This window comes from Taurulus bubalis, assembly GCF_910589615.1.
Source record: "Taurulus bubalis genome assembly, chromosome: 5".
Classification (NCBI taxonomy): Eukaryota; Metazoa; Chordata; class Actinopteri; order Perciformes; family Cottidae; genus Taurulus; species Taurulus bubalis.
Genome location: NC_136593.1, coordinates 26,991,488 through 27,016,092, shown reverse-complemented (window position 1 = coordinate 27,016,092; position 24,605 = coordinate 26,991,488). Strand labels below are relative to the sequence as shown.

At 43.7% G+C, this 24,605-nt stretch overlaps 2 protein-coding genes across 2 annotated transcripts; one reads left to right on the top strand and one right to left on the bottom strand.

The window, feature by feature from the left end:
* Positions 1-388: 388 nt before the first annotated feature.
* On the top strand, positions 389-5,473 carry glrx (glutaredoxin (thioltransferase)). Its single transcript, XM_079217654.1, has 3 exons — positions 389-625; positions 2,116-2,247; positions 4,868-5,473. Exons 1-2 carry the CDS (start codon positions 419-421, stop codon positions 2,227-2,229), a joined length of 321 nt encoding a protein of 106 aa, XP_079073780.1. The 5' UTR covers positions 389-418; the 3' UTR covers positions 2,230-2,247; positions 4,868-5,473.
* On the bottom strand, positions 4,884-23,485 carry rhobtb3 (Rho related BTB domain containing 3; the record flags this gene model as incomplete). Its single annotated transcript, XM_079218822.1, has 12 exons — positions 4,884-5,002; positions 5,878-5,974; positions 6,231-6,397; positions 9,312-9,485; positions 10,307-10,412; positions 11,744-11,853; positions 16,684-16,880; positions 17,007-17,202; positions 19,632-19,740; positions 19,982-20,139; positions 22,152-22,344; positions 23,189-23,485. 12 exons carry the CDS (start codon positions 23,483-23,485, stop codon positions 4,884-4,886), a joined length of 1,923 nt encoding a protein of 640 aa, XP_079074948.1.
* Positions 23,486-24,605: the final 1,120 nt, after the last annotated feature.

Here is a 24,605-nt window from a genome sequence, read left to right as displayed (position 1 = left end):
ATGGAATTTGAGCAACACCACTGGACGAGAGACATTGGATTTTTTGCAAGACTTCCCTCCCCAGGTAGCGCCACAGAGACTTCTTTCAACTGAGTACGAAGAGTTTTTTTTTTTTTTTTTCACGTTCCGTCATATAAATGTTGAAATGTAATTAAAAGTCATGGATCAATTGGTCAGAATGTGTATGAACCCTGACTTAATTACTCAAGTCACCTCTCCAATTACACTGCAGACCATCTCTAAAAATCCTTAGCTTGTGCACGCGCTGACATGCGCATGCACGGGAGTGACGTACCTCTTTAAGAAGGCTGGGGGAGCTGCCTCTTGCGTGACGTCATCCTGTTTAATATTTGACTGACTGCATCTTTGATCTCCCACATTGAAACCTTTGTCCTCTTCCTCAACAACGCGACTTAAAATGGCGCAGCAGTTTGTGCAAGCTGAGATAAAAGGAGACAAAGTAGTGCTGTTCATCAAGCCGACGTGCTCCTACTGCATTACGGCCAAAGACGTGTTGTCGAAATACAAATTCAAGCCGGGGCATCTGAAGAGTATCGACATCAGTGGACGCGCCGACATGGGCAGCCTGCAGGACTATTTCCTGGAACTCACCGGCTCTCGCACGGTAAACACAAAGTAGCTTTAAAGTTATAGTAATGAATATATAAGAGTGTAAACATCCGCAGCCATCGACTGCGTAGGACGATACTTTTTACGAATGGAAAAAGAGAGGAGGGTCATTTGAACCTCAAAAACACCACAGGAGATAAAATGACGGTCCGATAAACAACAGGATGTACAACTTGTAATGTTTTCGGAGTAATGGGCCAGTTGTTATTCTGTCATTTTGCTACAGTTTCCTCGTGTAATCCATAAATGATGAATCCGCATCGTGAAATCAATAAAGGGAGTCGGCGGCAGGAGCTGCGCATGCATCATCCCTCCAATCACAAGGCAGGAAGTCTCATTCACCAGGGATGAAAGGAATTGTCGGCTTATGGGAAAAAGTAAAAGTTTCACACTATGTGATCTGTGTGTCTCTTAAGAGAGTATTACCACACTAAAAATACCGCATTACAGGCAAAAGTAAAATAAATAAATGCAGAAACATGCCACGTTACTGTTATTCCTTTGAATGTTATTATGGCAGATTTGACTGTACAGGTTTTGAGAAAAGCAAAATCTGCTCAAATCATCTCCCAATATTTGTTGTTAAAGAAATTCCTTAAAATGTTTTATTAAACCTTCATGATGAGCCCTGCTGTGTCCATGTCTATTTTACTGTACAGCTTTTGGGAAAAGTAAAGGCATGAAATGACAGATGGACATAGTGTAGGGTCATCGTGAAGAAGAATACACTGAGAGTTTAATATAACCTTTTCAAGAATTCCTGTAATCAAAGTCCAAATATGAAATATACGACTTTGCCTTTTTTAAATCTTCTTAAGAGCTGTCCAGTAAAATCACATGAAATCTGACATGTACATGTATAGGGTCATCGTGAACCAACCTAACCAATGAAGGACATGTTTTTATTACAGATCAAAGATTATTATTTGGTAATATTATAATTTTCAATTAAAAACAGTACAGTAGTGTAACTTCACATTTTATTAGAATGTGATTTCATATAATGTCCAAAATAATGTTTCTGACTTTAAAGTGGACAAATTATTGATTTAAATATATGTCTATCGTGCTTTTTGGGCTATCCAAGCCCCCGTACCGTAACACCAGGAGTAGACAAGCAGTCTAAGTCAATTCCCAAACTGTTAATAAAGGAAATATTCTTGCACCTAAACTAAGACCGGCTTAATTAGCCTAGCTTATTAACTCCAGGAACTAAATGAAACTCACATTATGGTTTGTCTTTCCACTGTTCCCTTTGAGTGACTGTCAAAATAGTGGCCAATTATCTTTTTATGCCATTGCCCACAACGGCTTTGTAGCAGGTTAGCAGGTGTGAATGGGGTGGATACAGTGATGTCATGGCAGAATCGCTGATGCTATTGTGTGTCTGGTGGTAACCACCGCGATGCTGTCCAACTCTGAACATCGATGACATCATATCGACCAGTCGCATCCCTGTTTTTCTTATCTTGATTTTGAATGTAGGTCCCGAGGGTGTTCATCGGTGAGGAGTGTGTTGGAGGCGGCAGCGACGTGGCAGCGCTTCACAAGAGTGGAAAGCTGGAGAGCATGCTGCAGTCCATCGGAGCCCTGCAGTGACCCGCTGCAGACCTCCAGGTACACCAGGGACACTGGCACAAGCACGGGAACACGGGAGAGTCTGGCTGCGGAGAAGGAAGGGAAATAGTGAGGCCTTTGTAATAGCAGGCAAGAAAAGAAGGTGGGTGTAGCCCCCTCAGAGGACCCAGAGCGAGTCATTAAGTGCATACATTTGTAGCCGTAAGCTGTAATTAGTGTGTAAATAAATAAATTAAAAGAAAATAAGATGCCTGAGGTGGCGCTCAAAGAGATTAGAAGTAATTGCTCAGTGGTTAAGACGTGAGTGAAATCTACTGCAGGCCCACGCTGTAGCACATCCTGAAGGAAATGTACATACGGGTGACAGCATAATGCATGCAGATGCTTCCACTGCATGGTTTGACGAGTATGACATAATAATCTTATGCTATGACCTTCGCACCACTCAAACCAAATGAACAACTACACCAGATTTTTAAACGTGTTTTACTGCCATCAGATATCAGCCTGATAATGGCCCTACCCCAAAGGCTAAGGCCAACGGGCTCTGATCACGGAGAGAATGAAAGGCTCTCCTCATCCCACACAGATTGTCAGTCTGAATGCCGCCGGTTATCTCTCCGGCAGCCTCTCGGAGACTTGGAGAAGCTCTGCCGTTAATTTGTCATCCGACTCTGAAACGGGTACATTTTCCAGATGGAAGGGGAGGAAGAAAATGATCAAATAAAATAATATAAATGCTGGACAATAATGTTCAAACACAGCAGAGCGCAGACATTCATCCAGTCTGTGGATCGTTCATTCTAAAACATGTCTTTATTTAAAGTCAGACGTCATGTTATCTACAGTCTGTACAACACTGGCCCAGTGGAGCCACACACTGGGTGTGGATGCAGCACTGGAGTACACTTATGTTTACAGTCCACTCTTTCAACTGGTATTTACTCACTCTATTTATTTATTTGTTTACGAGTAGACTGGGATTCATCTGAGGATTTCCTAGTAGACAAACTGATTGCTGTGGTGCAGCAGCAGGTTAATAATACACCAGGTGGTTATAGGTACTGACTGATATCACCTGTACACTGTCAGAGTCTCACAGTGGTAGCTTTCTTGTACTATATACACAGCCTGCTGCTACTCCTCTGCCTAAGTACTGCAAGAACAGTGTACAAATACAGTTACATACTGTTCATGGCTGATGCTTATCCACTACATAAAAAAATAGCTGCAAAATATCACTATTGATCTTTTTGCTTTCATTTTGTGGACTATTTCTTTTTGAATCATGCACCTTTTTAAGTAAATATCGGTGAAGCAGTAGACTGTAAAATAGTGTCACCCAGTTGTCTCTACTCCAAATGTAAAAAAAAGTATGCCATAATCATGTCCACATACAGTATAGTATAGTTTACAAAAATAATTGCAGCACCAATAAATCATAATCTCATGATTTAAAAACAACCTCCAAATTAAAAAAATAGGCTGGAATAAATATTGTGTATCGACCCAGAGGCATTGTGGTTTTTAGTGTACCAACTTATGTTCATGATATGGTTGTTTTTCCTAAATGTTTATACCACTTCTGTCCACATAAATGCTACCAAAGGCTTTTGACATTTTATGTGACTGAGACAGATCATTATTATGTGTTATTGCAAATAGATACAGAAAAGTTTCAACATTATTTCATAATAACCTGCAAAGGAAGTGGTGTTAAAGTCCACCATTAAATTAAATAAAAATCAAAAAAATACATTGATCATTGTTTATGATTTTTGATACAGGCGATGTGTAGTTTAATTTGACGATTTAAATTTTTTCCATCTCCCACGGTAATAAAATCAGTTCGACAGCGAGACACTCGCTGGTGTTGCATCATAGATCTGACAGAATCTGACACAAGAATTGTCTTTAAATTGGTCCTGCTCGTCTGCTCAACTTGAGTTTTCACCCGACGGCAGGTGAAGGTGCCACCGGCAGCGTCGCCCGTTCTCTCTGCGCCACTGCGGGTCGCCGCTCGGCTGACATACAGAGAGAGCCGCACACAAGTTAGAGGCTCGAGCGTTATTTCAGCTGAAGCCGTGCGGCACGTGGTCACGTTTCACAATGTTTAGATCCGAGAGGACACAGATGCATCATGGGCCGAGGTTTCATTTACGGCTAAGTCCTGTGTCCCAGCGTCCAGAAGATGCACAGACGTCCTCAGCAGTAGTAAAGCAGGAGCGCTTTCCGTCCTGCTTTTTCAAACAACGTCACATCATTGTAGTTTGAAACCGTCTGCGCGTGATCCCGGTCTGTTTCCCGACAGATAGATATGTCTGGAGCCATTTTGTGTCACTGTTCGAAGTACATAATCACCATTTAGCATCGGCCAGTATAAATATAATCTTTCACAGGGCCCCCGGCCAGGTGGTCATTTTAAATTCATATTGGGGTTTCAAGGATCAGTCATTTCAGTTTTGCCCAGTCATTCCTCAGGGGAAAAGAGGCGCGTCACAGCAGTGGAGCTCACCGCACGACAACGCTGTCCTATTGGTTGACAAGTCTTGTGACCTCTGCAACAGCGTCCCTCAGAAGCAACCCTTCATCCAGCACAGTCTGTTTTCACGTGTCCATGACTAGTCTCTTCCTCTGCTCTCCCCCCTGTTTTCCACAGGTGTTCAGGCGGGGGGTCACATGACGATGCAGCGGGACTTGCGTAACTTGCGTCGCCGCTGCTGGTACTCGCTGAGCTCCTGCAGGTAGCCTCTGGACGGCCAGCGTAGCCGCTCCACCTGCTCTCGCTCCTCCTCTGCAACACAGGAACATATTCAACTGTAATCGACCGATCAACTATATTTACTCACACTCATAGAAACACGTACGCTTAGAACTGCTCGCCTTGTTGCCAAGAACACAGCCAACCCAGCTGAATTGTCTGATAAGAGTTTGTTTACACCAACAAGCAACAGCAGACCAACACTTATCCATCATGTGCTGTCGCCTTTGACCCCTCTTGTTGAAGCACCCGTCCAATCACCATCAACCATTCTTGTGTGTGTGACTAATGATGACAATAAAATGTGAAACTGCTATTAACCGGAGCAATGTTGCTGTTAATCTTTAACTGCGTTTATGTGCCGAATGCATTTGACTAACAACAGAGTGTTCACTGGTATTAAGCATACCACAAGGATGCTGACGTCCAGTGTAATGCATACCATAACATGAGCTGCTATATGGCAGTATAGCAGACTGGTGTCTACAACCATGTTGTTCTCAAACCTTCAAAAATAAAAAGTGATAAACAGACTTTCTATTTTCCAGAAGACGACAACACGGTTACTATTGTTTAAATTGTATTCTCAAGTGATGGATGGACACCTTCATTACATATATTTTAAAAACGGGTTGGCCATCGATCAAAACATGAGAACCAGCCTCCCGTTGGCAGCACTTATCTGAGACGGAGAGCTTAATCTACATTTACTGCGGGGAAAGGAAGAACAGATCCTCAAAAGCCTGCAGGCACTTTGACTTCATTATTTTCAAAAATAAGTCTGAAGCCATCTTTTCTGCAGTTTAATTTAGCTATCACTCCTCAGCGACTTTAGTTTGCACAGCCGTCCCTTACAAAGCTTAATTGAATTTGCTGATACTTGTTTGAAAGTAAAAAAGAACACTAACCCGAGAGCTCCAGGAAGTCCGGTTTGTGGCTGAAGATCAGGTAGTTGTTGGCGATGAAGTGGAGGAGCCAGACATACAGCTGCTCTGCATTGTGGCACTGGGAATCAATTCAAACATTAAATAACAATGCTTCTCTTGAGAACTAATGCGTTGAGGCATAATATATATATATCTGTTGCAGATGGAGGCCTCTGGCTGCTGCGAGTAAAAGATTAAGCTTGCCACTGAAAAGAATGACATAAGGCAATCATTTTGAAAGCTGAAGGAACATGTCATATTATAATGAAATAGTCATTCATTTACACAGACGAGCCATCTCCTGCAGGTGTGTTTATCCTCTCTGCTGCACTGACCTTTGCTCGGCGGAGCAGTCGAATCACGCTGATGCCCGTCGACGACAGCTCTCGACTGGGCATGCTCTGAAGGTAGGCGCACACGCACACTTCACACAGATGCTGCAGACGTTTCACCTGGTACATCTCCGCACAGACCAGCACGGCCATGGCCTGCAGCACACTGGCTGGACACACAAGCACACACAGCACTGGCTGAGCATCATGCACTAAGAAGGACTGCGTGCATGTTTGTCACAACATCATGTATGTTACGTTTTATTCCAGATGTGCGCGGTAGTTCAACAGTTTTTAGCCTGTAGGAGTCCAAAGTATTTCAAGTGGTTTTATGATTATTGGTCCAAATGCATTTTGAACAGAGCAACATCAAGATTACCACAGGAAGCTTTTAACAACCATAATCATCATAAAAGGATTTTGTGTGTATTTCCAGCAGAATTTTGACGTTTATTATCATATACTTATATGATAATAAACGTCATGTTGGGTTTTTTGTACAGCGCACAGGAGGAAACAACGGGTAAAAAGCGCATTGACATGTTTGAATGCTGGACCCACCTGGTGTAAAAACAAAACTGATGAATAATTGTATGCTGCATTAACAATAGATCAAATGACCATCCCAATGAAAGGTGAGGCTTGTAGTAATGAACCTACAGAAAATTATTACTCTGCATTTCCCTTCATTTCTATAAATACGAGCATTTCATCGTCTATTAGCTAATCGTTACTTCATGGGGGTTTTTTACAGCCCACAATATTAAAGTTTAGATCCACTCTCACTGACTTTCCAACACCAGCAGGCAGCTGTTTTGAGCAAAAAGCTGCACACTACCTGCCCACAGGCACAGCTAGAGACGTGCCGGTGAACACGGTGGAGCATTGGCAGCGAAACAGACAGACATTTCCCTCAGGAGTTGATGGAGACCAAAATGGAGCTAAAAGGAGAGTGTATATTGAACTTATATTGATCATGTGGCCAGAAACACAGCTCAAAATATAGTTTTGATGTTTACACACATGCTCAAACAACTACTTTCCAATAGCGCTCCTCTTCCATATTGTTTGCAAAGTTCTTTTAAAGACAAAGACAGTATGAACCGAATTCATCTCTTCAAATCTAGCCACAAAACATAATACGGTCACAAACCTTTCAACACAAACATCATCCATTTATGACATTATATTTCTGCCGTATTCTCACAAATTGAAATTGTACTACTCAGCATTGTCCTTCCATGGACCAGTGCAACAACCGCCAAATAAGTAATGCCGATTCTTTTCTGTAAAGTAAAAGTAAAGTCTCCTGAGGATTTCAGTCAAACACAACATCCTTCAGTCCCTCCTGTAAACACTGCAGCTCAGGTTTGTTCTGTTCAGCTAGAAACATAGAAATGTGTACAGTCTCACTGTACAGTATGTACAGTATAAGATATGTACATGACTGAAATAATCCGATAGCACTCCTCCTTTGATTTCACAAGTTGTTGTGGCTCCTGCTGCCGTTACCTTGACTTGACCTTGAGCTCTGAGCTCTTACGTAACAACAGTGCGGCGCCTGCAGCCTCCGGAGACGTTTCACGGCTCTAACGTCCTGTTCCCATGACTCAACGTGACGCTGGATCTCTGGAAGCAGCTCGCGTTCCCTCAGTGTACCTAAGCCCGATCTTAAGGGTTGCTTTCCGAATTTTTTTCATCAAAACATCTCATGACACAAAATAAGGGGATTGTCAGCTCTCAGCAGCTGGTTATTCAGGACAGATTATTCTGAGCCTTTGTATTGTCTATTCAGCAGCTTCGTTATGCAACAATACTGAAAGGGAAGATGACAGACAGCGTTGTAATTAACTCTAACTTTACAGTAAGTAACTTTATGGCTCTATTCATTTAGGACATCTTTTTTAATGCTTTCTGAAGCAGTAACTATCTGTAGTAGGGCGGCTTGATTTGTGACTTGTGATGTCATGCGCACACACACACACACACACACACACACACACACAGTCCTTGGATGACTGCAAAAACCTTTTAATTCAAAGCTGCAGTAAGTAATCTTGTACCACTAGGTGGCAGAAAAACTAAAAACTAAACATAGCAAGAGGCTTTTATCATATTTTAGGTCATCCAATTGTCTCGGCTAACAAGTAGTTAGCAGACACAAGGCATCACGAACATTAGTTGGTTTGTCTAAATCTAAGAGTGGATTTTCAATGGAATCAGTTTCACATAATACAAAGAGTCATTTGATTCAGAAGTAGACTACAAATAAGTTATTATTGTAACTTTAAGGTTGTAGAAACACTGAAAAGAATGTCATGTCATCGGCGTCACCAGAGAAAATGATCAGCACTAATTACTTTGAAAGCACAGTGTGACAGAGAGTGACAACAACAACAACAACCCCATGACACGCAGATGAAGCAGTGATACCACGGGTTGATTTTGTCATCACTAAATCTAATTTAATTTTGGGCCCGGTGCTGCTCTCCGCCTGCCTCCTGGGACCGACACTGGCAGCGCGTCGCAGTCACAGATGGTTGATGGGACTTGTCATCTGCGCTTTGGTTTTGGGCTGCGCTTAGTGAGCCACGCCAAGAAGAAAACACCACTGCACTTCTCTCAAGTGTTTAGGTAATGGTGCATAATCCTGCGGCACATTAAAGTGACATCAAGGGTTCATTGTCCTTCTGCAACACACTGTCATTGTGTTGTTCCGATCCGTGGCTTTTTAAGCGACTTTCATCTCAGTAACAACCGTCTATTTAGAGCTACTATCCCTTATTAAACAGAGCAAGCTCTATGCTTATTGGCAGCAATGGGTAGAGGGAGTAGTGATAGACTAGTGAATGAATAACACGCTGACTAAGGGTTATCCAGTGCAATCAATCTCACACCATACAAAATGTCCTGCAGGGTTCAATTAGTGCTGACGGTACAGAGCAGGGGAGGGCCAGTTTCTTTCTATATTTAGCTCCCGTTGAAGACGTGATTCCAGTTTTAGGTGCCATCTTTTAGGCACCTATAACAGCTTCAACGTCATTGTAATATAGAAGTGGTCACAGTTGTGTGCAGGGAACTCACAAGGACAGCAGGAGTCAGTGTAGAGGTACTCCAGGAAAGACAGGAAGGTGTCGGAGGAGACCCCGTGAATGGGCACCACTCGGCTTCGGGCTTCAGCATATTTCCCACTGAACATGGCCGCCATGACATCACAGCGTGCCACCAGCACGGCTCGATGGGCCGGCAATACACTCCCTTAAACACACACAGACACACACACACGCACACAGACATGCAAAATTAACAACTAGGTCTAGAATTTCAGAGTAGCGTCTAGGAAAGTCTCAAAGAGCTGTGAAGTGAAATGCCTGGAAGTATAAACTATTCATGATTATAGTATTGAATGTTGTAGTAATAAGACATAGTACCATAATGCATCTCTGATCACAAACACATACACATTTTGTATCATTTTCAAAAAGTTAAAGGCTCCTGATGTCACCTACAAATCAGTATTTTTTCTCCTCACAGGAGTGTCGAGGCCAAGCCTAATTCTATCTGACTTGTTAGAAGTGATGATCTGTCATAATGAGCAATTTAAATTACTGGAACACAAATTACATGGAAGGCCGTGACACAAGTCCTGACATAATCACTGGCATTAAGTGCCATGACATTAAGCACATAAGTGAAAAAACGAAACAGAAATGCACTAAAATATTCATTAAATTTATATTTATAAGTGTAAGTCGCAGGTCAGAAGTGCCAGGACAAGAAAAGCTCACTGCTCTTTTTATGAGATAAATATTGATTAGGACAGGCTTTGGGGTATTATTTCTAGATTTCTCAGTTTGATCCGTTAGTAGGGAGCTTCCTGTGAGATGAAACGCAGAAGGGCCGGAAGGCTGCGTTCCCCGGACCGCTTTATCTTATTTTGCCTGCAAATGGGAACCCAGGCCCGGCAGGGAGATCATGATTCAATCACTGCAAATGAAATGTGACCTTCCTCTGCTGTGTGACGGTGCATGTGTTTGTAAATGTGTGCGTGTGTGTGTGACAGATAAGCATTGACCCACCTTGCACCATGAAGATGACATCAGAGTAAAGGGGAGAATTGAAGAGGTTGACTAGAGTCTGAGGGCCGAGCTGAGCTGCCCGAGCACTCGGTGTTTCCCTGGAGCCCTACGCGCACACACACACACATGCACAGAGAGCCAAAAGAAACGTACACAGAGAGTTAACATTCCTCTGCAGGATGGCAGGTACCACTTACCAGCCCAATTGCCATTCCGTACGTCCATCTCACCTCCGCTGTGGAATACAAATGGCCTCTCTGCCAGTCTTGCTCAGCGCTACCCAAACACACTTGAACTGCAATGCCAAGAACGACATGACTGAACTGGTAACAGACTGGGAACCGCACACACTGGTCCAAACTGTCAATGTATCTACACATTCCTGCTCATTCAAAGGATGCATAATTCAACACACGTGTATCCGGTTCACTGCATTGCACAGAGGGTACATTCAGTAGTGTGAGAACGGCTGTCGGTTAGTTTTTGCATTGTGTGTGCACCTGCAGTTGTGTCAAGTCCTCAAAGCATCACCATCACGTGACCTTTCTCAGTCAACTGAAGCACAAAAGGACTTCATATTCTCACACTGCTCTGCTGCAAAGGGAGCGCTCAGCAAACACTCAGAGTCTTCACTAGAGGCAGCTACAGAATCAAGACCCTTTGATTCTGTAAATCAATGCAAAGCTTATGGAAAGCTCTATGGAAAATTTCTGCCGGTCTGGCGCAGTGAGATGACCCGAAGGTGTTTGCGGAGGACGAGATCAAATCACGGCAGGACATTAGGGTGTCTCCTCGCGTTAAAGTGGCCCAGCCGTCTCTCGGTGTGTCAGCTCGCCTCAACGCCGCCTCAGGTAGCAGACCTAGTTCCATCCAGATGGGTTGGTGGGCCATGCATGGTGGTGCCAAAGGCTTGTCAGATGCAGCCATGTCATATCTCCTGATCTCTCTCTCTAAATGTTAAAGTCTGCCGCCTATTACACGGAGCCACCTCACGTTCTCTCAGACGGACACAATACAATACAGACTGCGGGGTTTTAAGGCAATGTTGGGATTTCATGGCTGATGTTCTATCTGAACTCCTTACAGATATTGTGTGGTGCTTCGGCTCTTTTAAGAGCATCTCTTGTTTGTTTTGTTCCAACCCCCGAAGTATCTGGGAGGAGATACGGGCAGTAATTATGTAAATATGCTAATTATAGCCAGATTATTACTGCGCTGTTTTTAAAACGAGGTCCCGCTAATTAAGCTGCTGTTAGTCTGCAACTACAAAAACATGTGTTTATACCTTCAAAGAGTAAATATGACACATTATAGATATTTAACCTCCATTGGTGGGGAGGCCTGTTATAGCATACACACCATAAAAAATATTCCAGTCCGAGACAAGATTATGTGACGTTTAGGATGTGTGTGTGTGTGTAAGAGAGGTGATTTTACCTTGTCTCTGCCGATGAGGGATCGTATGCGCTCCATAAGCTGATCCACAGCGAGTGAATTCTTCAGCTTCTCTTCCAGGGCCTCCTGAAGGTGATCCCACTCCCACGCTCCTAAAAACATCCACAAACATCCAGATTATTTGGGCCCACAATAGTACAGTTTACAGAAATACAACGGCAAACTCTTTTTAAGATGGCACTGTGTTTGAAACACCCACATACCTTACACACTGAACATTCAGCCTGTTTTTGACAACGTTGGCTTGTTCTAAAATGTGTCCGCTTATATAATCCATGGTGGTTATGGGTGGGGCACACTGTCCAGATTCCATGAATGTCTGAAGTAGTGACCCAACGCTTTCAAAAAACAACCACAGCAGTGGCCATAATACATCTGTCTTTTTTCTTTTAAATTGCTGGCTAATCAGGCCAATCCACACAAATATGGCATAAACACATATTTTCACAATTTAAATTACAGGTATAATCAGAGAGTCTTCATTTTCACAATCATAAGAATTAAAATAAGGACCAAAATACACAAGTAACTACTGTCTTTAAACCAGACTGCAGCTATGCTAGCAGCTCTGTGAGGCTGTATTTAGGCTAAGCTAAACGCTAACGCCAGCATGCTAACATGCCGCCATGAACGATGCTTGAATGCGGATGTGTAGCAGATCATGTTGACCATGTTCAGCATCTTTGTTTAACAAAGTACCGCTGACAATGTCGTTAGTTGTGTAGGTCATAAAACAATAAGATCATTTACATGTTTTCCTGATGATGCATGAAGGCAATATTAAAAAAAGTAAGGGATCACATAAATCAAGTGATTGCAATTGTTGAGGTGTTCCACATTTCCACAAAAACAAATAGGTGAATCTCACGGTGGCGCAAGAGTTAAAGTCAGTAGGATTCAGCCTCTGGGGACCATGGATGCCGCTAGAATTGCTCAAAATTATAGATACGCAATAAACAAATAAGAGTGTTGAAAGAATGAACCCGGAAATGAGTTTGCATTTATGCACTTCTAATTATATTGCTGACCCAAATGTGTCAGTATCATAAACTTCTGTTTACCACAGGGCTTTTCTTTTCAGCAATAATCTAAAATCAAATGGAAAAAATCCCATTGGCTTGTAGTCGAGGGAACAAGTGCAATGCTAACTTCCTGGGTCAGCAAAAGAAAAAAACTTATTATGCACTTTATAGGAAAATAGACCTTTAGGCTGTGATCGACAGATAATTTGCCACAAAAAAGAAGTGCAATATAAATAATCAATGAGATGAAGTAAAACTCTTCACCCTGCAGCTGCATTTCATCACTTCACTGGTATACGCGCTTAGAGAGCCTGCACAGCCCTGCAGCTTGATTGGGATGCCGCAAACTGTCTCACCGGGACATAAACAGACTGCTGAGGGATGAAGGGAGCCGGACCGGGCAGGATTTATCTCATCATTAGTTCATAATGACGGTATTTGGGCTGATAGAGGGATTACCTCAACACGCGGTAATAACACTGCGATGCACAGACGCCTCACAGGCAGAGAGAGAGATTAGCTCAGGAGCTCCGGTGCTGGCGTGTGATGCAGCCAGACACCAAATAACACAACTGGATACACTGGGAGATGCTTTCAAGTTTGGGGTGGGAAGCAACAGGATAACGTGGAATACATATGCAGAAAGCAAACGCTGCAAAAAAAATGCTGAAATCAATTTGAGTGCTGGTGTCTTACCACCTACACAGACAAACTATTTAACTTAACACTACTTTCCTGGAGGCTTTCTTTAACCTCCTCCAAAGTCACATTACATTACATACCGCATTCCTGATTCTAAGTCTTAACCCGAACAAGGACATAAAGCGGTGTACTTTCTGATAAATTCAGTTGCTGGGAAACTAAATTACAACGTTTCCTCAAGTCGCCCCAAAAACAACTGAACTGTCGTCTAACATCTGACCCCGAATGAGGCCAAGGGGACCACAAGCACACAAAGGGATTCATCTGTGTTGTACACAAAATACATGTGATAAACATACACACACACACACACACACACACACACACACACACAATAGCAACCAAGTGACAAACTCAATACATCTGCAGTGCACTACACAAGGAGACAGAGTCTCACAGCGTTAACATCACACAAACAGAGTCGCGGCCTCTGTGACTGTCCACACACACTCAAGTGACAAAAAACCCAAGCGTGGAATAATAACCGCGAGTGTGACGATGTGCGATTACAGAGACATGATATTGTTATGGAAATTAGTTCCGCTAAGCCAATAAAATGAGCGACAACTAACAAATGAGTGGAATTGAATAGCGAGCAGGAAACGCTCGTCATCCCGTCTCTTGGATACAAAGTACGGCTTGTTGTAGGTTTACTGTAAATGAACATCAAGCATTAACTCACTGTACGGCCGATATTTCTGTGTGCAAAAGAGGCACATGTTCACATCTGATTAGGCATATGAAGACAATACACTCATACAGAAATACACACACTGTGTGCGAGGTCAGCAGCTTTAAACGTACAATCAGACCCACTATTCTGAAGGTTAACATGAGTCATTTCTCACACAAGACTTAACATCGTCTCCCTGCAGTGCCATTCGTATTCTGCTCTGCACATGAACACACACACACACACACACGCACACACACACATTAACTGTATGCTCTGGTGCCCATCACCCAAACACTCTCCACCAGCTCCTTTAAACACTCCATCCCCCGCCACCAGGGTTTTGCACCCTACTCACAATGTTCCACTCCTCCCTTTCCCACATTCCTCCCATCTTTTGAAAGAAAGGCACACATGCACTTGTAAATGTGTGTGTGTGAAGAAACACACTGCACCCTCCATCTTCCAACTGCTGCCGCTCTTATTCTTATTCATGCAGTCACTCACAGAAACTCAGTCTAACCCTATAATCTTCTTCCCTTCTCCCGTCACCCGTCACCAGCACACATACACACTCGGCTTATGTGTTTGTTTGTGTGTGTGTGTGTGTGTGCCTCTGGTGTATAAGTGTGTCAGAGCATCAGTATTGCTCACATACATGTTAAGAGGCGGCCATGAAACAGCTTTTTGCCATAAGGAATGCTGCACGACATGCAGCCTGCGATGAGGCGCAGCACTGCAGACTCTGAGCCGCAGACTGAGAAGACTTTCATCACGGCTCTGATGTTGCAGAGAATATCACGTGGCTGTTGAACTAGGCTTCATACGCAATCGGAGAAAATTTCGTAGGCGAGTGCCACAGTTTTGTGAATGTTTTGGTCGCATGTTTTACGGCCGCGTGTGTCTTTCTGAGGTGAAGTTTATATAAGATGCTGTTAATTTGACACGATATTATGGACGTTCAATTTCTGCAAAGATGTTTTGCTCGTGTACCAAACCGTGTTTAATAGAAGTGAGCTGGCTGGAGATACAGGAAGTGTGAGGGGCCTGGGGCCTCTAATAAACACAGCAGTGTGAGATCACAGCATTACGAAATGAATGATCAGACACTAGATTAAAATACTTCAATTACTTACTATGAAGCACTTTCAGTTTGACTGATTTCTGTTCCTCATCATAATGGAACACTGGATGAGATCCAATTGCAGGCAAACTGCCTTCTGCTGCCAGGGGACATTAATCATCCCATCTAAATTATTGGAAAAAGAGCAACTGCTTTTGGGGAATGGAGTTCCAATTCTGTGAATTTCAGTCCAGGTCTGTAAGCTGCATTTAAACTCCAGTTGCAATGTGCATATTCCGTCTAATATCGCAAAAACATGCAAAAAGGTATCACCAAAACAAGGTTATTAATGATAAATGCAATACATTGAGCAGTTTGGATCACTTAGAAGCAGGAAACGCAGTATCGTGAGGAAGGTAAACAAGATGTCTCCGGACAAAGTGCCTGTTGGCTGCTGTTGTGGAGGCAGTTTGGTTTCTCTGGAGTGGCTTTCCTGTGATTAGGTTGGTCTTTTTTAATACCCCAAAATAATTTGGCAGCATTAGCTAAAAATGCACTTCTGATTAACTCTCTACTTTGTCATATTTAAGGGTTTTACTTTGCTGTGATGGATACTTGGATTTATTTTAAATGGCCACAGTGCTCATAAAGGTGAGTGTAATCTATATTGATATATTTATATATTGGCATGATATTTGATGTGGACGAATTGTAATCACTTTGATGATCCCTTGACATTTCATCGAGGTCAAATGCTTTATAATCAGAAAAGAGTGCAGGAAGGAGTCCTTAAGCCTGGAAATAAAATTGCGATAAAAATATGTCACCTTTGCAGCACTTTATACTTCCAAAGCTAAAGACATCTCCATCAACTGTAGGCCTACATAGTGCTATTTAGTAAACGTTAGCATGCTAACTCGCTAAATTAAGAGGGTAAACATTACAGCTGGTCAACATCAGTGTGTTAGCATTGTGAGCATGTCTGCGTGTCGACATTAGCTTTTCACTGAAACCACAGCTGTGCCTGAACTCCGCCTCACAGAGCTGCTGGCGTTGCTGTAGACTGGAAGCAAATATGAAAACAAACGGGTAGTTCCAGCTTGTTAAATATGAGGAGTTGCTGGTTTCCTTAGTCATATATAATAGCAAAATTAATACCTTCGGGATCTGGACTATTGATCCGAAAAAAACAAGCAATTTCAATACGTCATCTTGGGCTTTGGGAAATTGTAAATTGGGGAATTGTGTGACCAAACAATGAATCAAGAAAATACTCAGCATATTTAATTTTCATATCCACGTGTCTTTTGTACCAGCAGTCAGTGAAAGTGCTCCCATCACACAAGTGCTAGGGTATTAAAAAAGGGTAATGACAGAATTTTCTGGAAAAGACACAAATTAGCAGATTTATGGTTTTCTCATCTGTATCGAAGTGTGCTGAGTTTGACTGATGTTTTTTTACCTCTATAAATGAACATGAGAGTCTCCCACAAGCACATACACAGGAGGGGGTCCTTCACCACCAGACGGGAGAGCCGTCCTGTCAGGTGCCCCTCTGTCCGTGGCGTGTCATCAATAATGCCCCCGTCCCAGGTGGAGAGCAGCGAATTAGGGCCTCCGTCCCGCTCTCTGCAAACACACCGCGACTGGGGACGTTCCCTGTCCAACCAGAGAAGCAATAACACAAGATCAGTTACACAGAAGGGGATCTCCTGCTGGCTACAGGCTCAGCTGGTGAATGGCTTGTTGAGCTCCGTCCTGGGAACAGGCTAATATCCCTCCTACCTGGCCTTGGGCCCCAGGAGCAGCTGTCTGAAGTACGGACTGACGGCACACAGCACAGCCGCATGCGCCCAGCCCAGCTCTTTCCCAGAGTCCCCGCCGTAGAAAGCCACATCGGCGAACTGCACGCCACGCTCCAACAACCACTGCATGTCCTGGGAGAAGCTGGACTCCTCCACTCGGATGGGTGGGAGACGTGCTGGACGGAGGGAAGAAGAGGCGAAGATAGATAGGATGAGTTGCCTTCATGAACAATCACATGAATGGTGAGTTTTGGGGTATGATAACTCAATTCAGTTTATTTTGTATTGTATTACAAATTTGCCTCAGAGGGCTTTACAATCTGTACACATACGACATCCCTGTCCCAGGACCTCACATCGGATCAGGAAATAATGATCAGGATAATGACGGCCGTAGTGTAGAGGAATCTTCTGGTTAAGAAAGAGAGAGCTAAAGGAGAGACCAATGTCATGGTGGATCCTGCCCTGTTGCTTAAGTTAGAAAAGATGCTTCCAGATATGTTTGTCTTTGCGCTTTAGATAAACCTGCGAAGATGCAAACCAAGGCAGCTGCACTGGATTTAATATCCAGATTGATAAAAGATAGATTGATAAAAGAAAATTAAAATACTTTAAACAAGGTTAATATTATAAATAATTGCCAATGAAATGAGTGTAAACAACTGAATACAAGAAAACTACTGCAGTTTATTGAAAAAAGGAGAGGAAAAAAAAACAGTGCTTCACAATGCATGTACTCATGAATTCAGATGAATAAAAAAGTGAAAAGCACCGAGCAGAGAAGCAAAGGAAGTGGGGGATGGGGCTTCACAAATCATTGTCCAATTATATTCCTATTCATGCGTCATACATAGCGCTCCTCTGCAGACCTCATCTCCTTTTTTATGACCGCTCAGATTCGGCCGTGAAAATCAGTGAACGTCATATTTAATGCAAGCTACACCATAAGTAGAGTTAAGTAGCTTTGGACAAGCACCAATAACTCTGCCAGCTCTTGCTGCCTTTTTGGCTGGACTTACAGTTGTCAGTCATTGCATTAGATTTAGTTGCAAAGTGGCCAGATCAATATTTAACATTCAAATATGTTCAGGGGCTTTATTTTGTAAAATCTGCCACTGCAAGTATTTAACAGCCAGTTGTTGATGTTGGGTTTTGGTTGCTTTTATCATTTTTCTTTTCTGTTTGTGTATCAATTTGCCTTGTTGTATATTTGTTTTGGGAAAGGGAGGCGAGGGGAGGGGGGCTGTATTGTGTATCCTCACCATTTGGCTGTCTGATATGTTATCCTTTCACTCCTTATTTGTGAGGTCTATTGTACATTAAGTCTTGTTTTGTAATTTCTACAAATAAATCATATATAAAAATGAACCTGTGGAAAACAGCAGTAGCAGAAGAAGAAGTTGTGAACTTCTACCCAAATTAGTAGTTATGTTATTTCAAATGATCCAGCAAGCAGGAATGGCAAATGATTGCAGATGCAATCAGACTGTCTTTTAGCCAATCAGGACAAAGAACGTGCCAAAGTCTAAAAAAGTAGAGCATTGAGAGAAAGTAAAGCAGCAGAAATGCAACAGACAACAACAACAGTCTTTTAAGCTTTGGAACGTAGTCAACCTCACTAGTTCATTTAGTTTGAGTCTCTTTTGATTATTGTCCAGTATCGTCACTCATCTCCTTTATTAATTAGCTGTTTGTGTCTGCAGAATCTGATTGTCTTAAAGGCAGTTTGATTAAGTACAACAAAGCTGCTACAAACCCAAATCTTTTGACAAAGGTTTAATGTGGCTCCTTTTGAAGATGAAATAATGTCGTTTGAAATTCTGAATTTAAGCAGATTAAAAACTAAAGTTGAATCAATGAGTTGATGCTTAACTTGCAACGTTTTGATGATCAATTGACTGATTACCTCAAACATTCTCTGATGCCAGTTTCTCAAAGAGAAAGAATATATAAGAATGTGCTGGTTCTGTTTGACTGAATATTCTAAATGTTTGTTTATTGTCATAAAACCGAAAATGTAACCTTGCAGATCTAAAATAAATCTTTCAAAGCTCAGATAACAATATTAAATTTCACTAATATGCAAAAGTTAAAAAAATCAGGGATGTTACTGGCTGGACACAGGGGTCATCAGGTTCAGTTGCCTTAATACCTAAGCGGATTAAGAACATTTGTTTAAGACACAATCAATAAGTAATCTGCAACTAAAATCACTGCGCTGCCTCAGAACACTAAACTCTTAGTTGTGGCTGTTTGATGCTGAAAAGAACTCAGTCTGAAATTGATTCAGACGTCATGAAATAAAAGTAGTCTAGCTAGCTCTTTGTCTCTCCTCTTAGTTCAAGTTTGGAAGAGAGAATATTGATCTGGATGAAACCCTTTGTGCTCAGCTTATTTTATGGCTATGCACGCTGTGAGAAGAAGCCATCCAGCCAGTCCGACTGAGTTCTCTATACAGCACACAGAGAGCATTTCAAAGCAACAATAATAACCGAATAATGTGAAAACTACGACATGTATTGCTATGTCCATTCACAAGACATGAATAAAAGCCAATTAAAATGAAAACAATATTAGTTTTTAGATACCATAGTAATCCACTGACCTGGTTGTTCTAAGTGAGGGGGGCGGAGATCGTTCACTTTATTTCCTCTTCTCTTCTCCGGCCTCTCTTTGGCTTTGTGTTTCAGACACTGAATCATGAAGTACTCCAGCTGAACAACACAGAAATGCATGCGTTAGTACAAAACGCAAGGTACCAAAAATAGTGATGTTACATCATCAATTCTTCTTGGCAAACAACTTCCTGAGAAGTAGCTACCTGTCCTTGTCTCCTCTACTCAGTACCTGTCTGAAATGCAGAGTCAATTCAGTTTTAACAAACGGGAAGAGTAATAAAAAGTTAAGAATTCATATTACCGCTCAGTTGTTTCCCTGTGTGAGGAGACCACTTACCACGCTGCCAAAGTAGCGCCCCACGAAGACGTGGTTGAGCGAGGGCAGCTCCAGGTAGGTGGCCCCGAGGTCCCGGGACAGCTGCAGACCTTCACTGTGAGGCACACAGCTGCTCCAGTCGGACGCACACAGCGGGCACGAGCATGGAGGGCCTTCATCTGAGCACAGAGGAGACGGGAGTTTAGTGCTAAGATTAACTCATTCCAACTGTATAAATAACTGAATCCAATAAATAGTTAATGAGGGTATTTGAGAACCAATACACTGATATTACATAATGCTAAATGCAAGCACAACATTTAGATCTGTAATGTTGCCAATGGCAGGCATGGATGAAAACCTGTTTTGAAGATAGAAGTCACATAAATAATGTGTCATAGTTCTCAATAAATTGGTACTGACAAAATATTCAGTCAAATACAAAACATGACATTTAAAACCTGTTTTGTTCAAATGTTTCAGTGCTTAAAAAACTAAACCTAAAGGTTACTTTGTTTCACATTTCACAAACAAAGTGTAAATAGAAAACACATCAGGCAAAACAGAAGATGAACCAGATGCCACATGCGCTTTGATGGTGTGGACTTTGCCCTTCTTCGTAATTCCACTGTCGTCCACCAATAAGGATTAAAGGTAGATGGGCGTGTCTATTTTTATGCTTTGTAGTGTTTTGCAATGTTGGTTCCTGTAATGTCTTTGGGTCTTTGGTTCTGGATGCGTTTCGCACATCCAGCTCTCCCTTCTCACATCTTCACCAGGCCCAAAAAAAAAATACCCTGAAGAATTCTATTGCAACAACAGAAAAGATGGATCATCGTAAACTCTGCAAAGTGCATGTGCACAAGAACCGGCCACTCTGTGGCATGTGTGCATGGGGAGCAAACAGACAGAATGCAACAGAACATTTGGAGGGATTAGCTTGGAGGAGAAAAGAAAGAGTGCACAAAGGAGGGGAGAGCCAGATATAAAAGAGAGAATAGAGCTGAGCACTAAAGGCATTTCATAAATCATACTGCTAACAACCTACAGGAATGACATAGAGACTGGACTGTGTGTGTGTGTGTGTGTGTGTGAGCTGGATTGAAAAGCAGAGAGTGTGCGTGAGCGGCTGTCTGGCGGTGACTTGGCATATCAGTGGCATGTTTGTGTGCGTGCCCTTGGATAAATCTGTCTGTGCTCCTGCGTTCAGCCCTGGTTTAATGGCTCTGTGTTAATGCACGTTCGGCGGCGCTCTCTGCCACAGCTGAGCCTTAGGTGGTCGAAAGTCGAGCAGCAGGAAGCGCACAGAGCTCAGCCGTCACTCTCTGCAATCATGAGGGGATAGCATGAAAATACTCACAGCAGCCACAAACAAGTACACAAACAAAGGCTGTGGTCTACATCTCCCCACTCTCTCTCTCGCTCTCTCTCTCTCCCTCTCCCTCTCCCTCTCCATCTCTGGTAAAGACTTGACTTACACTGTGATCATTGTGCAGCGGAGCTCTGACAGGATCTCAAAGTGTGTCTTGCAGACAAGCTAAAAATACAACCTGGTGCATTTGATGAGCGTCTTTACGAAATCTGGATTCAACTGGGGTCAGTGTGTGTGTGTGTGTGTGTGCAAAAACACATGCAGACACACTGACGTGCCAGATGCCTGTGTGTAAATTCCTGATGTGTTCAGTGTCTTCCAGGAAAGCTACATCCTTGTCTCTCAGTCCTATAAGGGACAGACTGGTGTGGTTCACTTTTAAGTGTGATGTATATTTCAGTGTTGTGCGAGCTCTTGTCTGCTTGCAAGGCTAATAATGGCCAACAAATATAAACTTGGGATCTTGCTTTGGTGTGTTTCGAGCAGAGAAGCATGTGACCCCATGAAGGCAGCCAAGAGGCGATGTAATCAGCAGCATCATCCTCATAGCTGGGAGGACGCACCAGAGGACACAAGCCTCGGGAAAGTGATCTCATTGGCGAGAAGAGCGCGATCTTGCCCCGCAATCAAACTGAGGCGACAGGAAATCACCCCTAAAATACCAGGATATCAAGTACAATGACTGAGAGATGAGACACGTTGTATTTGCAACCTCTCAAACTCTATTGTCTCCGTACAACAATGACAAACTGCTTGAGGAGCCGCCGGTTGTCAAGGCGTTGGAGGCAAAACTAAACTCAGGACAAAAAGCATCCTCACCGTTCAGCCGCGCTCCGACAGCGACCAGGATGACGGGCACACCCCAGTGCCTCAGGAGCGGGCGGAGTCTCGGGGCGTAGCCATTCCTGACCTGCTGGAAGGCCAGCTTGTCCGTGACTGAATATTTAATGACCAGGATGTCAGCCTGCTCAAGAACTTTCCGTACGCTTGCCCAGTCACTGTCCAACAAGTCCTGGAGAGGCAAGAACAGCACAACAAAAATGAACAAGGAGAAGGTCAGGTGACATATATTGAATTGTCTGAATACCCAACCTGTCACTCTAACCTTAGATAACCCGAATCCTTCCCCTCTGACTCTCCCTAAGTATAAATACCTCAGTGTGGCGCTTGGGACTTTACCCCCAAGGACCTGAGTGAGGCTCGCTGCTCTCCCTAAACCAACCTGATTCAACTCATTAGGCAGGAAAAACACCTCGAAAGCTTTGAGCAATTTGAACCAAAACACGGACAAAGAGCCGTAGAATTAGACTGACAGACTTTGTGCCGCTCTGCCGCTGACATAGTTAGACAGACCCATGATAGGAGCATAAACAGTGCTGCTACAAAATAACAACTGTGCTTTCATTTCATATCCACATGGCATCAAGAACAAAAGTTGTTTCATTATTCTTGTGTGTGAGTGTGTGTGTGCAGTGCATGGTCAAATAGTGTCCTCCTTAATTAAACTAGAGACGTTTAATAAAGCCTTCAATCAGAGCTGAAAAGCAAGTGGCTTTGGATTTTGAAACGTGTGCGTCTTGTGAAAAACAGAAGCAGAGTGAGAAAGTAAACAGCATATCAGTGTCAAGTGACACACACTCTTTCACAATGACAACTGCTCTGGAAAGAATGACACCTCGTTTTTTTGTGAAGGCATGTTTTGCCATCTTGGTCTGCCCAAACCTTCCTGTGAAAATCAAGTCAGATTTGTTATAAAATCAAAATCTTATTCAAATCCAAGATTCACTCACACTGGATCAAAAATCTACGTTTCCCCTCATCCTGTTCTGCACACAAACGCACCACCAGTCTCTTACCCAGCTGGGGCAATCCCGAACCACCACAGTCACATCTCCGAACACACGTGAGGTGTACTCCATGAAGGCCGGGTTGTGCATGCTGCTCTCCAGGTCGCAGGGTCCCACCAGGGCTCCTTGGCCCAGGTAGCTCCACAGCAGGCCTCCCTGGAGCTGCCCCTGGCCCATGATCTCCTCCCCGGACCCGACTCCTCCGGGGCACTCGCTGCCCAGAGCCACGATGTGGATGGACCTGTAACCCAGACAGCTCGTGGTTGGAGTGACTTGGATAGAGCACTTGAACGAGCGCAGAGGCATCGAGGAGGCACCTTTGGGTCCTTATTAATTATGTCTATCACGGAGACAGCGCATCACCATTATGACACTCAAAACAATGACCAAGGGCCTAATAGGCTACACCTGAGAGGGAAATATGGTCCAATACATTTTGAGACATTCGGCGATGTATTGCCTATGAAGCAATGTATCCTACAATTGAAAAAAAAAATGAAAAAGCATGCAACCAGGAACCCGCTCTCCTCACATGCCTTAATGAGTTGCAGCTCTACAGCAACTTACATTGTGGTCGCCGCGGTGTGGTTCCGCTGCTCTACGCCGAGGAGCCGGTTTCCCGCACGGTGCGTTTCCACGCCAGTCTGCAGTCAGACTCGGCTTTTTCCGCAATGAGCCGCGGCTCCGCTCCGTCGTTAATCCCTCTCATCGGTGGCTGCCCCCCCTCCCCGGGAGCCCGGCTGCTTCTGCGGCTGCTGCTGTTGCTCTGCTGCGGCTGCGGCTGGGGACTTTCGCAGTCACTCGCATTCCCCTCCGTCTCGTTATTCATTCATAAAAGCGGAGCCCGATACCGTCCCGAACCGACCCGCAGAGGCGCACCGGACAGCGGAGCAGTGTGTGTGTGTGTGTGTGTGTGTGTGTGTGTGTGTGTGTGTGTGTGTGTGTGTGTACAGCTGCGCCCATGGGCAACCAATGCGCTAACGGACAAACAAGTTGTCAATCGGTAGGAAACACAATTAGCGACGAGGAGAGGGGTAGCCTCGCGCCTCGGCGGCCAGACCACATGAATGACGTCGGCGAGATGAAACAAAGTCCCGGTGGCAAAGAACAACTGGAACGAGAGAGAGAGAGAGAGAGAGAGAGAGAGAGAGAGAGAGAGAGAGAGAGCGAGCAGCGGACTGAGCAGAGTGGTCGCGCCTGACTCAGCAACGCGCACGCGGGCATACGCGTATAAGCAGCGCGCGCCAACACACACACACACACACACACACCGGTCCCTCGCTAGCAGGAAATGCCCGTTTTGGTCAGTCAAAGCATAGTTTTTCCCCGTGTTGTCTCTTCAAAGATGAAAGGTTCACCTCTAACCCGTTCGCTATCCTCTGGTGGACGCAACACAAAGACCACGTGTGCCAATAACTCCCATTAT

What these genes read in the sequence shown, in the direction of transcription:
- glrx (XM_079217654.1), top strand. Translation starts at nt 419, where the DNA reads ATGGCGCAGCAGTTTGTGCAAGCTGAGATAAAAGGAGACAAAGTAGTG. An exon ending in AACTCACCGGCTCTCGCACG is followed by an intron (nt 626 to 2,115) that starts GTAAACACAAAG and finishes TTTTGAATGTAG; the next exon opens with GTCCCGAGGGTGTTCATCGG.